This window comes from Pongo pygmaeus, chromosome 16, assembly GCF_028885625.2.
Source record: "Pongo pygmaeus isolate AG05252 chromosome 16, NHGRI_mPonPyg2-v2.0_pri, whole genome shotgun sequence".
In the NCBI taxonomy this organism is placed as follows: Eukaryota; Metazoa; Chordata; class Mammalia; order Primates; family Hominidae; genus Pongo; species Pongo pygmaeus.
In genome coordinates, this window is record NC_072389.2 from 78,324,812 (window position 1) to 78,343,519 (window position 18,708).

General features: G+C 42.8%; 1 protein-coding gene across 4 annotated transcripts in view; it reads right to left on the minus strand.

Moving 5' to 3' along the window:
- Positions 1-455: 455 nt before the first annotated feature.
- The window catches only part of ADPGK (ADP dependent glucokinase), a 32,485-nt gene continuing 14,232 nt past the window's right edge, over positions 456-18,708 (minus strand). For 3 of the 4 annotated variants that reach the window (XM_054451555.2, XM_054451558.2, XM_054451557.2), the window contains 4 exons: positions 9,513-9,633; positions 5,343-5,539; positions 4,647-4,745; positions 456-1,988 (listed from right to left, as the gene is read on the minus strand). In XM_054451555.2, the coding sequence (XP_054307530.1) occupies positions 1,434-1,988; positions 4,647-4,745; positions 5,343-5,539; positions 9,513-9,633 (972 nt within the window). In that variant the 3' untranslated portion in view covers positions 456-1,433. The remainder of the gene's footprint in view (positions 1,989-4,646; positions 4,746-5,342; positions 5,540-9,512; positions 9,634-18,708) is intronic. The other variant, XM_054451556.2, reaches the window with a different exon arrangement.

An 18,708-nucleotide genomic window follows, 5' to 3' on the forward strand; every position in this document is an offset into this window, starting at 1 on the left:
GCTTTGACTTACAAGCTGCATTCTAGGCTTAAATTTACTTTGAAAGAGTAATCAAGCTTTCTTATCCAAAGCAGGGAAAGGGAGGTCACAAGTGAAGAGCTTGAGGTAGCTTTAAGATTCCAGAAGCTGCTGTAGGCCCAGGGGAAATGAAGACCCCTGAACTAGGCAGGCCCACCACCAGCTGCCATGTTCATACTGCCCTCTGAACAAGCTGAAAAGGCTCACCATGCTCTCAAACTGCTATGCTCCAATTCAGCTTTAAGTGGGCTACTTCATACTAGTACTTTCTGTCACTTTCAACCCCACAGGACAGGCCTATAGCTCAGGCTCAGCATGAGGGACTGCAAGCACCTCAAGAGCAAAGTAACATGCACATCACAAATGAAGATCAGAATGATTTTTATCTTATCTGGTTCCAGAGTGGTGATGGAGACAAAAACCAATTACAGACAGAATTCCTGAAGTGTAAATTGTTTTTAATATATTTAAGAGCACACAGAAGTCTTGATTTATAAAAAAATAAATATATAACATGACAGATTTACTGATGATCCTGGAGCTCTGATGTCAAACTCTTTAATGATCAATGAAAACATAAAACATCCGTGATCTGTTATACACACAGGAGCATATTCCAGTTTTAAAAAGCAAATTCCTTGAAGGCTCAGAACGAACAAAAATCAGTCTTTACGGCAGAAAGCACATCCAAAGCTAGGCAATGAAGTTCAGCCTGGGCCACGTGAACCTTTCACCAGCCAGCCTATAACCTACAGAGCCAGGACAGGAAAGCACGATCCTTCAGCTCATGACGCCACCCAGGCTTCCAGACAACTGCAGAATGAAAGAGTCCCTCAGAGGCTCCCCAGCCCCTGCTGCCATCATAAAGCACAGGAGGGATTGTTTTGTCCTTAGCGGCTCTGTCCTAAATTTGAGGGCAGGAGACTGAGAAGGTTATGCTCATTAAATATTGTCATTGTAACACTGAATGGAAATCATGATCCTTGCCCATGGGCACTGAGCTGAGAGATAGAGGAACCTCACATGAGGTTTCCTAGAGACCAGGATGTTGGGTGAGTGGGCGTGCACTTCTCAAGTGGGCAAGGAAGAAGTGCTTTTCTCCAGCTGACATGCTCTCAGGGGTGAAGAAGTTTGAAGTTTGGCTTAAAATACTTGATGGTGCTGCATAAACTGGGGATTTAGGAACTGAGTTTTTAGCTCTGTGACACACAACATAAAAAACAAAAATCCAGTCTCATTAGCTAAATTCTGATTAAAATCTGAAATGTTTTTATGGAGTTGCCAACAGGCTGGAATGTATCTGATACAGTTTAATCTGCTTTTATTTCTTTGGCTGTCTTCCAAACCACTTTCTTCCTGTAATTCTTAAGCTGGCTAGTTCTCCTTCCTCAGAAAAATTACCCCTAACAATCTTCCTAATAGTGAGGGTGTACTTCCGAATAGAAGAGTCCTTCGGCTGAAATGGCATCTCCAAGGCCTACAGTTCGAATGGGGTCTTTACATACCAATACTGGTGTGAAGTGGAAGGATATTCCCTCTCTGTGCCATTCTACTACTGGCTTGTTTGGGTTTAATACAATCCTGGAGCCTGCCTCCGAATGGGAAGTCATGAACTCTTGGGGTGCCCTCAGAGACACTCGGCTGGTGTCTATGGTTTCTGTGGCGCAGGCCTGTGTCCCAGCCACACGAGCTCCTGCAGCCACGGCTGCCAGCTGGTTGGCCCAGTGTCCATCCACAGTTGCCAGGATGTGGTAGACCAGTGTGTGGAAATGGATCCTGGTGAGATCCGAGACTCTGCTTTTACTCCTCCCGTGTTCTTTCAAGATCCAGAAGAGGATGTCACTGACCATGCCCACATCAGGAACACCGTTCCAGGAAGAGAGAGAAGAGTGAGGTCCAGAGGCCGACTGGGTGAGAAATAACAGCTCCTGTTCATTCAGCCCAAGGGAAGTCACCGCGGGAAAGACCTGCTAACAAAAACAACAACAGGTATCTTTCTGATGGAGATAACCTGGCTCCTAAGATGTCTTATGACACAGCCAGTGACTAAATGACAGGGAACATAAGCAGACAGCTTTCTTCCTTGACACAGGACTCCCTGGCCCTGAAGTCACTGTTCTAGCTATCACACCCCTATCTTCACCTTCATCATCATTTGGGAGAAATTGGAAAGCTGCAGTAACATTGTTTCAGACCCAGTCTTTTGTGATATGCCACTGTAAGACAAAAGGCAGAGGTGGCTATATTTTGTGTTTCCTTCCATGGTCCCTAGCTTTTGCCACTGCACACATAGGAGATACTCTTACCACTGATGGGGCATGGCTCTCAGCTCCTGAATGTCAGCAGTATTAGACCAGTAAAATGGAGGCCTCAAGCAACATACTGTCAGGGTTATGATTTTTTTGTACAAAACACCAAGAAGCAAAAAGCATACAGTTTCATGTTAGAGCTAAGCTTTTTAAAAGCAGGTGTGGGTTAGGAAGACTGTCTGAATTTAGCAATAACACTGTAAGAAAAAGATTACCAAACAGGAGCCCCTGTTTTCTGTCTGATGGGGAACCACTATATCCACCTCCCCGTCTTTCTTACTTAGCACTTCCCTCCTTAGAACCAGAGAACCACACTGAAGGTAACAATTTTTGCAGAAGAGAGGAGTCCTTGTATATATGTGTGCATGTATAAAATGGTTTTAAAAATTGAATGGCCTATATCTTTGTTGGAGCAATAGCAGCTTTCCTTCACTGCATGTTCTTCTGTGTCAGGCACTGAGCTAAAGGCTTTATTTCATCCAATTTTTACTGTAATCTTCTGAGGGAAGGAGGGACTGCCTCCATTGTACAGACTAAGCCTCAGAAGGGTTAAGTAGACAGTTACAGAGAAAATGAAATAGAAATGGCTCATTTTTTTAAAGGTGAGAAGAAAAACCCGAACAAAAGCTATACTGAAAAACACCAAGAGCGAACCCAAGTATAAACTATGGACTTTGGGTGCTGATGATGTGCCTGTGTAGGCTCACTAGCTATAACAAATGTACCACTTTGGTGCAGGCTGCTGGTAGTTGGGGAGGCTGTGTGTGTGAGGGGACTGGAAGTATATGGGAACGCTCTTGGATTCTGCTCTATTTTGCTATGCACCTAATAGTACCATTAAAAAAATGAAGTCTATCAAAAAAAAAAAAACCAGAAAAAAACGAACGACAGTCAGCCCTCCATATCCGTGGGTTCAACCAACTTCAGATGGAAAACAGAGTATTCAAGGATGTGGAACCTGCAGATAGGGACGGCCAACTTGTCTAATCCACAGATTCCACAGGGCCAACTGCAGGACTTAAAACATCTGCAGATTCTGGTATCTGGGAAGGGTTCTGGAACCGCCCCCACCACCCCACACACCGCTGATGACGAGGGATGACTGTATACTGAAATACCATTTTTTCATCTGTCAGACTGATATAAATGCAAATTTTAACATTCTGGTAGCAAGGATATGAGGGAACAAGCATTTGTAATTATTGCCAGTGGGAAGTAAACTCATATAATTCTTATGGAGGGCAATCTGGCAATCTCAAAATTACAAATGCTTTTTTATGCTCCAGTCCAGCTGTTCTACTTCTGAGACTTTCTCCTAAATATGGACTTGCTCACAGGTAAAATAAAATCATGTATAAAGTTGTTCACTGCAGCACTGTGTGTAACAGCAAAGGGCAGTAAATAACCAATATGTCCATCAAGAAGGTTCAGGTTAAGTAAACGGAGGTACATCTACACATTCATTTTAACCATGTGGCTGTGAAAAGACAGAGGATACTCTCCATGTTAGCGATGCAGGAAGATCTCCAAGATATATTTAGTGAAAAAAAGAGCAAAGTGAAGAACAGAGTATTCAGTAGGCTATGTTATCTTTTTGGGTAAAAGGGGATGGAAAACAAAATCAGGATATATTTCCATATTTTCTTATACTTGTACAAAAGAACTCTGGAAATAAACTGATGAAGGGTACAAGTAGGGAAGGGGAGGAAGTAGGGAGACTTCATTGTATATCTTTTCATAGTTTTTGGGTATTTTTTAACCAAATGAATATATTACCAATTAAAATTAGGTAACACTAGATTGCCAGGTGAGGTAACTTGCCTGAGTTCATGAAGCCTGTGAGTGCAAGGCTGGCATGCCAACCCAGGTCTCCAGAGCTTGTGTTCTGAAGCTTCACCTGCTCAGATTTATACTAACAATGCTGCTGCCCAGAGGCAGGCACTGAACACCCAGATGCCTGAGGAAGGAGGGAGGTTCCCTCAAAGTTTCTTTGCTTTGAGCTTCTTGAAGTTCAACTGAAAGCAGCTGAGCTGGGCTTTCAGTTTTTTCCACTCACTTTCAACTTTTCCATTCCAGAGGGGAAATATGATCGACAATCTGTTAGTTACACTGCCATAACTTTAACCTAGTAGGAGATACTGTTGTTTCAGAACAGTCCTGGATCCTTATTTGGATCTCCATGGACTTGGGTCTGAGTGACACAAACCTACATGTCAGTGAGCCAGTCCCTGAGCCCAAACAGATGGTCCCACTGCACAAAAAAGCTTCTCTGCAAGGCTCTATGAGGATCAGGGCCAAACAATGGTCCCATGAGGTTACCTGATGGACAATGCTGCTCATGAGCTCCCTGTTAGTCATACTGGCCAGCTCTAGGTGAACTGGAATACCAGCGGGGATGTCAGAAATGGAGGTTACAACCTGCAAAGAGAAGAAGATAAGCACTGCCATTAGAAATAGAAGGAAGTCAAGAAAGAGGGAAGAAAAGATCAGATCCTGAGAGGCGGTTCCTCCTGGTAATGGCCTTCTTTGCATGCTCACGGGAGCTACAAGCAATGTGGGTCCCCCACCGCCTCTGTGGACAAGGGACACTCTTCCCACCAGGGAAGACTAGGCTGTGCATAGCCATCAGGGATACAGAATCAGAGATGGCAGTTCACTTCGACTGCTGTACGAATCTGTAGGAGTCGCAGCATAGCTGATGTGACGTGAGATGATACAAATAACACAAAGGACACAAACTACAAACCCTGCAGCTTGCAGCCATGGTCGGTTTAGCACAGGATGCAGAGGCTCAGGCAAGAAGATGTTCTGACCTGTCCTACTCAAGCTGCTGCCCACGTCTGAAGGGATACAGTGAGGTGCCTCACTGCAGCAGGAGGCAAGCTCCACAGCCAGCTGCCAAGATATGTCCCTGGGAGGCCAGGACCTAAGACAAGGCAGCAGATGCCAAGAGAGGCTGGAACCTGAAGAAAACCACCAGCTGAGATCTGTGAAATTCTGTAACAGTGCCATTACCTCCAAGAGTCTCTTCCTCTGGAGCTCCTTGCTTTGTCCCTCCATCATGTGCAATCCAGAGAGGACCACCAGGTCTGGCTGAAACTCCTCCAGGCTAGACACAAACACCTCCAGCATATTCATGGCCCCGTTGGAGAGGTCGTGAGAGAAGATGAATCGGTTGGCATGGGGAGCTTTTAACTGGCCCCACTCCTCCCCTGGAAAAACCCAGTCAACACAATGGGAAGAAAAGGAAGAGGCTTTAGGTCTCCTAGCTGTGGGGGCACTTTCAGGCACCTCATGGGAGCCTTGGCTCCAAGCAGGCTGGTTTCTGGCTGAGGAGACCCCAGCAACAATGGTCTAAGGTCAGCATGGCACTGCAAGAAACAAACCAAAAACCTAAACCCAAACCCAGCCAAGAAACAGAAACATAGTATGGGTGCTATATGCCTTTTTCAAGGTAATTAGCTCCCCCTGACTCCCAGGAGAGCCCTACTTGAGCTCTCAAACACAGGAGAGACAGTACAGAACGGCAGCATGACTTCCAAATACCAGCACACAGTGCGCAGCACGCACGCCCTGCAGACAGTACAGGCTGTCATTGTTTAAAGCACATTCTTCCTCACAGCATTGCCCTGAGCATCTTTCATTCAGTTGGAACTTAAGCAGGCTGAATTTCTTCCCAACAGCCAAGCTCACTGCATCTCCTCTTCCCTGCTGCCCATCAGTGGTTTCTGGGCACCTGATCCAAAGGGTCAGACTATCTGGCTGCTCCAGTTGCTTCTAAGTGAGTTGCTTTAGAGGAATGACTGTTTAAAGACCCAAGTTCAAGTGCTAGTTCCTCCCTAAATGTGAAGCCTTTCCTAACTCTAACACCCCTAAGCAGACTTGATTACCTCCTTTCCGGTGCCACCACTGTACCCTAATATAGGACTGAGGCACATGATTTTGCAATTCCTTTTTCTTTTTTCCTTTTTTTTTTTTTTTTTTTTTTTTGAGATGGAGTTTTGCTCTGTTGCCCAGGTTGGAGCGCAATGGCGCGATCTCGGCTCACTGCAACCTCTGCCTCCCAGGTTCAAGCGATTCTCCTGCCTCAGCCTCCCGAGTAGCTGGGATTACAGGTACCTGCCACCATGCTTGGCTAATTTTTGTAGAATTTTCAGTAGAGGCGGAGTTTCACCATGTTGGCCAGGCTGGTCTTAAACTTCTGACCTCAGGTGATCCGCCTGCCTAGGCCTCCCAAAGTGCTGGGATTACAGGCGTGAGCCACCATGCCCGGCCCGCAATTACTTTTTCCAAGTGTCTATCTCCAGCAGTAGACTGTGAGCTGAGGGCAGGGCCTGTGTCATCCTCTATCATATTCCTTCTGCATCATGCTGTGTCTGGCATATAGCCATGGGAATGAATTAACAAAAGAACAAGCAAATAAGAGAACAGACTGATGACCTAAATGCCCATGACAACAAAAAATATGGGTATGAACCCCAAATCCAACATTTTGCAAATCAACAAAGACTCTGTACGATGGGAAAAATACATTACATTGATATTCTCCAGCGAGCAAGACATGGACTCAACCCTTGAATAGTGACACTGCTAGGAAACACGACCTAACTGAACCTAGGAGAAAGAAGCCACACTGTATTCAAAATACACTGATTTCTTCAGGAAGTGACAGAGGCAAAAATAAACAGGCTTCTGCAAGGCAAGGATGAGAAGAACCGTGCAGAGCTGCTTGCTGTTTCCACAGGAAACAAGACAGCAGATGCCAAGAGAGGCTGGAACCTGAAGAAAACCACCAGCTGAGATCTGTGAAATTCTGTAACAGTGCCATTACCTCCAAGAGTCTCTTCCTCTGGAGCTCCTTGCTTTGTCCCTCCATCATGTGCAATCCAGAGAGGACCAGCAGGTCTGACTGAAACTCCTCCAGGCTAGACACAAACACCTCCAGCATATTCATGGCCCTGTTGGAGAGGCCAGGGCAGGGGGCAGACGCAAATGGATCTAATTCTGCCTGTAATGGTAGTTAGCGCCCCTCTTTCCTCACAAAGTGTTGTATTCATTTCTGCAAGCAATCTCTTCTCAATGTATCATCCTGCCCTCAGCCAGTAAGTCAGCAAAACCTCTGCGTAGTGACTCACTGGATTCCCAGCCCAAGCCTGACAATGGGCTTCTCTGGGGAGATCTGGTAAGAGAGAATGTGGAAAAAAAAGCAGACAAATCCCTTGGAATTTCCCTATTGAGGTCAGAGAGAAGCTGGGAATGGATTTCTGTTGAGAGAGCTGAGCCCAGGGCTGCTGCCACCAGACTAGGCTCCCTCCTTGGACCTAGGAAAATGTCACCTCACAAAGTTTAATGGAAGTCCACTGCTTTGTATGCAGAAAAGGCATAGGAAAGAAAAACTGAAGTGTGAAGCTTATAAACCCAGGGATGGAGACACTCTCTTTGTGAGGTAAACTGTGCTGTCTTCCTTAACTACATACAAGGCACAGCTGTCCAATACAACATCAAAGTCTTGCTGAAGACATAAGACTCTCCACTCTGTAGTCACCAGGAAAAATGACAAACCAGGAATCACAAAGGTCCCCAGTTCCTGCTGTGGGTGCCAAAAAAAGTGACATGAATCTGGAACTCATGGCAGCAATACCTCAGAGGCTCGTTTTTAGCAATTCCAGACCCTTCCAGTCCACAGTCAGGTCATTCTTTTATTTATTTATTTATTTATTTATTTTGAGATGGAGTCTCGCTCTGTCACCCAGGCTGGAGTGCAGTGGTGCAATCCCAGTCCACTGCAACCTCCACCTCCCAGGGTCAAGCAATTCTCTGCCTCAGCCTACCGAATAGCTGGGATTACAGGCGCTCACCACCACACCTGGCTAATTTTTGTATTTTTAGTAGAAACAGGGTTTCACCATCTTGGCCAGGCTGGTCGTGAACTCCTGATCTCGTGATCCACCTGCTTCGGCCTCACAAAGTGCTGGGATCACAGGCGTGAGCCACTGCGCGCGGCCAGGTCATCTTCTCATCCAAGCTGCTCACAATGTTTCCGCACACCAACCAATCTCTTAATCCTTACCACAATGATCAGGCAGTAAAAACTATCATTCTTACTTCCCATTTGGGAAAACTAAAGCTGAGAAACTCAAAAACTTGTGTAGCATTAAGTATGAATTGCCTATGTCAACGCTGTGTCCCTAATTTTCAGACCCTATTCTTCTTTAATTCCCAACTGATTCTAGTAAGCACCCGAAAGAGAACCAGAACATGTTACAACACTTTTTTCTACCTGGAGAAAGGCATAATTCTCAAGAAACAACATAGTTCATATCTTATGTTAAAGTTAATTACTCTAGTAGAGAAGATTCTCTTAATTGACTTGGAAGTAGTTAGTTCACTGAAGAGTATTAAGTGCTGCTTTAAGGTACCAATTAGTCTATTTAGATGCTTGAGTCTTTAATGTGTATTAACAATGTGATGAATCAGAAACTCAAGAGTCTGAGTTCTGAGCAGAGGGAAAATTACAGCAGGAAATACACAGGATCAAAGTATGTCCAAGTATTTAAGATTCTCTCAGAAACCAGATGCCTAATCTATGTAACATATAAAATCTGCTGGGAAAAGGGGATGGGATGCAGTGGATGTGGATTTATTAACATTAGAACATCTGATGGGAAACAATATAGTGATGTAAAATACAAAACACTTCCACTCACACACCCAAGGAAAAATAAAATGCTCCAGAGAAACTTGCCAGAAGCTTGGATGGAATCAACCCCAAGCAGCTTGGAAGAGTCAGTCAGAAAGGCCTAGGGCAGAATCCAGCACAGAGTTGAATGGATGCTACCTGCCTTTCTCGTCTTAGTCATAAAGGAAAACTTTATATATGTGTGTTTAACACATTTTCACTTTTATTTGAGATGCTTGCTTTCCTATGGCCTGATTTATCTTGGGTTCAGAGCAATTCTGCTTGTAGACCTGGAATTTTCTTCCATGTTGTAATACTCTGTCAGTCTCCCTTGAGACAATGGCCAGTATCAGCTCAGTAGAACCAATAGGTCAGGAAACTTTCAGTATGGCAAAAACAGGATCCTGCTAATTTACAAAGATAAATTTCTGGCATGGTCACACCCCAATCTGACAATACACAGTCCCTTGACTGGTCTTGCCACCATTACTTACTCGTTTCCTTACCTGCTTGATACTCTAAAATGAGGTGGAACTCATCCACTTCCTGCAATGACTCTGATGGAACAAAGACATTGTCATCAAGAAGCTCATGTAGCTTTGGACCAACTGGACCGCAAAGAAGAACCTGGAGACAAGCAACACGAAGTCCATCAGGAGCCCCGTTCCTTTCCCCACAGAACCTCCACAGCACCCCAGGACAGTACATTCAGACTGATTCTAATCATTTCAACAAAATATTGGAATCCAAATCTAATTTTGAAAGCTGTTGGTTTGAAGGTGTGTGGCAGAAGGCATTTCACCAGGGCTAAGGCCTCTGGAGGGTATGGCCATAATGTACCCAGAACTGAGAGGCTGACAAAAGAACTGTGTCACAGCTGTCAGGCACCTATGCAGCTGCTGCATCTCATTCCCTCTGCTGCAGACTGCACCTTTGTGTCACCTCCCCAAATTTAGATGGTGAAGCCCAAACCCCCATGTGGCTTATTTGGAGATAGGGCTTTTGGAAGGTAATTAATATGAAATGAGGTCATAAGGGTGAGGTGAAGTCCTAATCAGATAGAACTGGTGGCCTTATAAGAAAAGAGAGAGAGATCTCTCTCCCCCCACCACATGCACCAAGGACAGGACATGTGGGAACACACTGAGAAGGTGGCCACCTGCAAGCCAGGAAGAGACTTCTCACCAGAAGCCACACCTTGCTGGAACCTTGTTCTGGGGCTTTCCAGTCTCCACTGTGAGAAGATAAACTTCTGTTGCTTGAGCCCCCAAGTCTATGGTATTGTGCTACTATGGCAGCCAAAGCAGACCCTACCCCCACTTTCTTTACTCCCTCACACCTTGTGCAGGCAAAGACATGGGATGTTGTCTGCAACAAAGCTGCCAGATGAAAACTGTTTGAGTTTTTATACAGTATAAAAAAGTTTCTGATCACCATATCCTCAACCAGGTGACCTCGTTTGTGGAATAAAATTCTCTCCCATTACTGAACTGTTAAGTGAATAGGACAGCCTTTCCAATATGAGAATTAAAGAGCATCCCAACTGAGAGACTTCAGGGGAAGGTGCTCTGCAACTTTTCCAAAACCTTTTTCTTCAACTCCAACCAGGGCTTCCCTCTGGCTATTCTTTCTAGAAGCCATTTCTTATCTGTTCCTGTTCCTCAACTCCAATAAACCACTGTTTTTGACACAACATTCAAGGCCAGGCTAGCAGACTCAAAACCACTGAACAATGAGGACTGCACTGAGATTTAAAGGAAAGTCCACAGAGATTATCAGCACTGCTTCATGTTTTTTTTTTTTTTTTTTTTTTGGAGACAGAGTTTTGCTCTGTTGCCCAGGCTGGAGTGCAGTGGTGCAATCATAGCTCACCGCAGCCTTGACCTCCCAGGCTCAAGCAACCCTCCTGCCTCAGCCTCCTGAGTAGCTGGGACTACAGGCATGAGCCACCCCGCCTAATTTATTTATTTATTTATTTTTTTTGAGACAGAGTCTCACTCCGTCACCAGGCTGGAGTGCAGTGGCACGATCTTGGCTAACTGCAACTTCCGCTTCCCAGGTTCAAGCAATTCTCCTGCCTCAGCCTCCCGAGTAGCTGGGATTACAGGCGCGTGCCACCACGCCCAGCTAATTTTTCTATTTTTAGTAGAGACAGGGTTTCACCATGTTGTTCAGGCTGGTCTCGATCTAGTGACCTCGTGATCCACCCGCCTCGGCCTCCCAAAGTGCTGGGATTACAGGCGTGAGCCACCGCGCCCGGCCTAATTTTTTATTTTTAATAGAGACAAGGCCTCACTATGTTGCCCAGGCTAGTCTCAAACTCTTGGGCTCAAGAGATCCTCCCAACTCAGCCTCCCAAATTGCTAGGATTACAGGCATGAGCCAACATACTTGGCCCATTTCAGATTTAATATGTCCCACCCAGAAGCTTCAAAAGGCATTAACTTGCTATTAACTGTTTATATAGACTGCTTGATACAGAGGTACTTTCATGTTATCTAAGAAATCCCAGCTTCTGGATAAAAACATACTCCTCTCCCTTTTCTGCCTTGACACATGCCCATTACTTGCCAATTCTGAAAAAGTCTTGCCCCAACCACTTTAATTCCTTTCTCTAATTCTTGGCTAGTGCTTCACTTCCAAGATGAGACAATGAGGGCCATAGGCCATATTTACCCTCCTGCCTGAAACAACAAAAAAGACAAAATATATGAAACAATGGTTTTCAAAACATTGTGTGAACATCAGACAATAAAGGACGATCCCTAAAAAACAGGAATAAACTGTCCAGGCATGGTGGCTCATGCCTGTAATCCCAGCACTTTGGGAGGCTGAGACAGGCAGATCACTTGAGGTCAGGAGTTCGAGACCAGCCTGGCCAACATGGTGAAACCCTATCTCTACCAAAAATACAAAAAATGTAGCTAGGCGTGGTGGCACACACCTGTAATCCCAGCTACTCAGGAGGCTGAGGCAGGAGAATCACTTGAACCTGGGAGGTGGAGAGCCAAGATCGTGCCACTGCACTCTGGCATGGGCGACAAAGCGAGATTCTGTCTCCAAAAAAAAGGAAACAGGAATAAACTTAGTAAGCCCTACAAATGTCTTAGCATATTATTGTAAAAGAATTTCCAGGTATACGGAACCTGAAAGAATTTATCACCAGCAGACTCGCACCACAAGCAATGTTAAAAGAAGTCTTCCTGGCAGAAGGGAGAATGACACGAGATGGAAATATGTTTTTATATTTTTTTGAGACAGAGTTTTGCTCTGTCGCCCAGGCTGGAGTGCAGTGGTGTGACCTCGGCTCACTGTAACCTCCACCTCCTGCGTTTAAGTGATTCTCCTGCCTCAGACTCCCAAGTAGGTGGCATTATAGACACGCACCACCACACTCGGCTAATTTTTTTTTTTTTTTTTTTTTTTAATATTTTTAGTAGAGATGGGATTTCACCATGTTGGCTGAAACAACCTGACCACACCAGTCTGGTCTCAAACTCCTGACCTCAAGTGATCTGCCCATCTTGGCCTTCCAAAGTGCTGGATTACAGGCATGAGCCACCATGCCCAGCCAGAAATATGGCTCTAAACAAAGAAATTGAAGAGCAACAGAAATGGTAATGCTAGATAAGTACGTAAGATTATTTTTCTTATTATTTAAATCTCTTTAAGAGATAACTGAAGAAAAGTACTAACAAATGTAGTGTGAGGTTTGTAACATGTAGAAGTCAAATATATCACAGTAATAGTATAAAGATTGGAGGGAGAGAAGTACAGGCATATCTCATTTTATTGTGCTTCACTTTACTGTGCTCTGCGGTTACTGCGGTTTTTACAAATTGACAGTTTGTGGCAACCCTGTGGTCCTCTATGGGCACCATTTTTCCAACAGCATGTGCTCACGTCGTGTCTCTGTCACATTTTGGTAGTTCTCACATTTCAACGGTTTTCATTATTATGTCTGTTATGGTGATCAGTGATCTTTGATGCTACTATTATAACTTGTTTTGGGACATCACAGATCATTCCCACATAAGACAGCGAACTTAATCAATAAATATTTTATGTGTTCTGACCGCTCCATGGACTGGCTGTTCCCATCTCTCGCCCTCTCCTTGGGCCTCACTAATTTCCTGAGACATAACAATATTGAAATTAGGCCAGTGAATAACCCTACAATGGCCTCTATGTGTTCAAGTGAATGGAAGAATCACACATCTCTAACTTTAAATCAAAAGCTAGAAATGATTAAGCTTAGCGAGGAAGGCATGTAGAAAGCTGAGAAAAGCCTCTTATGCTGTTAGCCAAGTTGTGAATGCAAAAAGTCCTTGAAGGAAATTGAAAGTGCTACTCTAGTGAACATACGAATGTAAGAAAGCAAGACAAAATAAAACAGAAACAAAAACAACAACAAAAGGAAAGCAAAACAGCCTTATTGCTGATATGAAGAAAGTTTGAACGGTCTGGATAGCAGATCAAACAAGCTACAACATTCCCTTAAGCCAAAGCCTAATCCAGAGCAGTGCCCTAACTCTCTCCAATTCTGTGAAGGCTGAGAGAGGTGAGGAAGCTGCAAAAGAAAAGTTAAAGCTAGCAGAGGTTGGTTCATGAGGTTTAAGGAAAGAAGCTGTCCCCACAACATAAAAATGCAAGGTGAGGCAGCAAGTGCTGATGTAGAAGCTGCAGCAAGTTATCCAAAAGATCTAGTTAAGATCACTGATGAACATGGCTACACTAAACAACAGGTTCGATGTATACAAAACAGCCTTCTGTTGGAGGGTAATGCTGGATAAGTACATAACATTATTGTAAGAAGATGCCATCTAGGACTTTCAGAGCTGGAGAGCAGAAGTCAATGCCTACCTTCAAAGCTTCAAAGAACAAACTGACTCTCTTGTTGGGGCTAACACAGCTGGTGACTAAGTTAAAGCCAATGCTCACTGACCATTCTGAAAAATCCTAGGATCCTTAAGTATGATGCTAAATCTACTTTGCCTGTGTTCTATAAATGGAACAAAGTCTGAATGACAGCATACCTGTTTACAGTTTAATAGGTATTTTAAGCCCACTGTTCAGAACTACTGCTCAGAAAAAAAAAAAAAAAAATGTTTAAAGTATCACTGCTCATTGACAGTATACCTAGTCGCCCAAGAGCTCTGATGGAAATGTATACAGAGAAGGATGATGTTTTCAAGCCTGCTAACTCAACATCCATTCTGCAACCCATAAATTAAGAAGTTATTTTGACTTTTTTTTTTTTTTTTGAAACAGAGTCTGGCTCTGTCGCCCAGGCTGGAGTATAGTGGCATGATCTCAGCCCACTGCAATCTCCACCTCCTGGGTTCAAGTGATTCTTGTGCCTGAGCCTCCTGAGTAGCTGGGATTACAGGCATGCACCACCACACCTGGCTAGTTTTTGTATTTTTAGTAGAGATGGGGTTTTACCACATTGGCCAGACTGGTCTCAAACTCCCGGCCTCAAGTGATCTGCCCACCTCGGCCTCCCAAAGTGCTGGGATTACAGGCGTGAGCCACTGCACCTGGTTGGAATTTTGTCAACTCTATTATTTAAGAAATACATTTCATAAGGCTATAGCTGCCATGGATAATAACTCCTCTGATGGATCTGGGCAAAGTAAACTGAAAACTTCTGGAAAGAATTTACCATTCTAAATGCCATTAAGAACATTTATGATTTATAGGAAGAAGTAAGCATATCAACATTAACAGGAGTTTCAAAGAGGTTGATTCTAACCCTCTTGGACACCTTTGAGATTCAAGACTTCAGTAAACTACAGTAACTGCAGATGTGGTGAAAATAGCCAGAGAACTAGAATTAGAAGTGGGGCCTGAAGATGTGACTGAATTACTGTATTCTTCATGATAAAACTTGAACGGATAAAGAGTTGCTTCTTGTGGATGAGCAAAGAAAGTGGCTGAGATGGAATCTACTTCTAGTAAAGATGTTATGAATATTGTTGAAATGACAACAAAAGATTTAGAGTATTACATATACTTAGCTGATAATGGCAAATAGCAGGAGGGTTTGAGAGGACTGACTCCAATTTTTAAAAGTTTTTTAATTTTTCATTTTTAGAGATAGGAATTTGCTCTATCACCCAAGCTAGAGTGCAGTGGCACAATCACAGCTCACAGTACAGTAGCCTCAAACTCCTGGCTTAAGAGATCTTCCTGCCTCAGCGTCCCAAGTGGCTGAGACTATAAGCATGTGCCACCATGCCTAGCTAATTAAAAAAATTTTTTTTTGTAGAGATGGGGGTCTCACTATGTTGCCCAGGCTCAAGTGATGCTCCTGCCTCATTCTCCCAAAGTGCTGGAATTACAGGTGTGAGCCACTGTACCTGGCCTGATTACAATTTTGAATGAAGTTCCACTGTGGGTAAAATGCTATCAAACAGCATCACATGCTACAGAGAAATCTTTTGTGAAAGGAAGAGTAAACTGATGTGGCAAACTTCATTGTTGTTTTAAGAAATTGCCACAGCCATCCCAACCTTCAGCCACCACCCTAATCAGCCAGCAGCCATCAACATCAAGGCAAAACACTCCTCCAGCAAAAAGATTATGACTGTCTGATAGCTCAGATGATTGTTAACATTTTTTGGCAACCAAGTACTCTAAAATTGTGTACCCTTTTTTTCAGACATAATGGTACTGCACACTTACTTGACGACAGTACAGTATAAACATACCTTTTAATGCACTGGGAAACAAAATTAATGCGTTTCATTTTATTGCAGTATTTGTTTTATTGCAGTCGTCTAGAACCAAACATGCAGTATCTCTGAGGTATGCCTGTTATCACTTGAAAGTAGACTGTGATAAGCTAAAGATGTACAGTATAAACCCTAATGCAACCACTAAGAAAAAAAGAATTATACCTAATAAGTCAGAGAAGATAAAATGAAATCATAGAAAATAATCCAAAAGAGTACAGAAAAAGAGGGAAAAAGATAGAGATGGGACAAACAGCAAACAAATAGCAAGATGTCAGATTTAAACCTAACCTGATATATGAATAATCATATTAGATGTAAATGGTCTAAACACTGATTAAAAGGCAGAGATTGTCAAAGTGGATTAAAAAGCAACCCCCAACTATATTCTGTCTATAAAAAATACACTTTAAGGTAAAAAGATGCAAATAGATTAAAAGCACAAGGATGGAAAAAAATATACCATGCCAATACTAATCAAATGAAAGCTGGAATGGCTATTTCAATCAAAATAGATTTCAGAGCAAAGAATATTATGAAATGATTTTATTTATCCTTAGTAATGATGAAGAATTCATGAAAGGGATGTAACAATCCTAAACATTTATGTACCTAATAAGAGTTTCAAAATACATAAAGCAAAAAGTTACAGAACTATAAAGGAAATAGGCAAGTATCCAAAATTATTACAGTTGGAGATGTCAACATCCCTCTTAATAACTGACAGATCAAATAGACAAAAAAAAAAAAAAACCAATAAGAATATAGAAGACTTGAACAACACTTTCAATCAACTTCATCTAACTGACATTTATAGAACACTCGACCCAACAACAGAAAGGCCTATGTATATTCTTGAAGCTTTCAAGTACACACAGAACCTCACCAAGACAGACCATATTCTGCACCATAAAAAACATCTCAAAAACTTAGTAGGATTCAGGTCATAGAAAGCATATTTTCTGACCATACTGGAATTGAAATAGAAATCAATAACAGAAAGACATCTGGAAAATCCCCAAATATTTAGGAACTAAATAACATACCTCTAAGTAGTCCATGAATGGGCTATTAAATGGCACATCTCAGTAAATCAAAGGGATACTAGTATTTTGAAATGAATGAAAATAAAAATAATGTATGAAAATCTTTGAGATGTAGCTAAAGCAGTACTTAAGGGGAAATTTATAGCACTAAACCCCTATATGAGAAAACAGAAAAGGTCTCTAATCAATGACTGTAGCTTCTCACCTTAAGAAACTAGAAAAAGAGCAAGTTAAATCTGAAGCAAGCAAAATCCAATGAAAATAGAAAAACAGAGAAAAATCAATTAACCAAAAGCTAATTACTTATTAAAAAGAGCAATAAAATTTATAAACCTCTAGCCAAGCTGATCAGGAAAAAAAAGAAGATACAAATGACCAATATCAGGAATGAGAAGGAAAACATCATTACAAATTGTAGAGATCTTAAAGGAATAATAGAATACCATAATTAACTTTATGCCAATAAATCCAACAACTCAGATGAAACAAATTCCTTGAAAGATACAAACTACTAATGCTCATTTAAAAAAAAAAAAAAAAAAAAAAAGGAAAATCTGGATTTCCCTGTATCTATTAAAGAAATCAGTTATTTAAAATCTTCCTACATAGAAAACCCTGGGCCTAGAAGGCTTCACTAGAAGGCTTAAATTCTATAAACATTTAAGGAAGGTACAATACCAATTTGACACTAACTCTGTTTTAAAAACTGAAGAAAGGGCCAGGTGTGGTAGATGAATCCCAGCACTATGGGAAGGCTGAGGCAGGTGGATTACTTGAGATCAGAAGCTGGAGACCAGCCTGGCCAACACAGTGAAACTCCCTCTCTACTGAAAAATAGAAAAATTAGCTGGGCATGGTGGCGCACACCTGTAGTCCCAGCTACTCGGGAGGCTGAGGCATGAGAATCACTTGAACCTGAGAGACAGACATTGCAGTGAGCTGAGATCGCACCACTGCACTCCAGTCTGGGCAGAGCAAGACTCCATCTTAAGAAAAAAAAAAAATTGAAGAGAAGCTAGGTGTGGTGGCTCACACCTGTAATCCCAGCACTTTGGGAGGCTAAGGCAGGTGGATTGCTTGAGGTCGGGAGTTGAGACTAGCCTGGCAACATGGTGAAACCTCAATTCCACAAAAAATACAAAATAATTAGCTGGCTGTGGTGACATGTGTCTGCTGTCCTAAATACTCAGGAACTCAGCTGAGGTGGGAGGATGGCTTGAGCCCAGGAGGCAGAGGTTGCAGCGAGCCGAGATCATGCCACTGTACTCCAGCCTGGGTGACAAAGCCAGATCCTGTCTCTCAAAAAAAAAAATTGAAGAGGGGGAAACACTTTCCAACTTATTCTACAAGGCCAGTATTGCCCTGACAGCAAAACCACAGACATTACAAGAAAAGAAAAATACAGACCAATATTATTCTTGGGCATTGATGTAAAAATTTTAAACACAATTTTAGTAAACCGAATATATGAAAAGGATAATGAATACATCAGAACAAAGTAAGCTTTATCCTAAAGATGCAAGGTTGGTTTAATATGTGAAAGTCAATATAATTACCATATATCAAACTAAAAAACAAAAAACCACACAATAACCTCAGTGAATGCAGAATTTGACAAAAGCAGCATTTGACAAAATAAAATAACTATTCCTAATTCTTGGCTAAATTCCACAAGTATATATTTTTTTGAGATGGAGTCTCGCTCTGTTGCCCAGGCTGGAGTGCAGTGGCGCGATCTCGGCTCATTGCAACCTCTGCCTCCCGGGTTCAAGCGATTCTCCTGCCTCAGCCTCCTGAGTAGTTGGGACTACAAGCGCCTGCCACCATGCCTGGCTAGTTTTTTTGTATTTTAAGACGGGGTTTCACCATGTTGGCCAGGCTGGTCTTGAACTCCCGACCTCAGGTAATCCGCCTGCCTC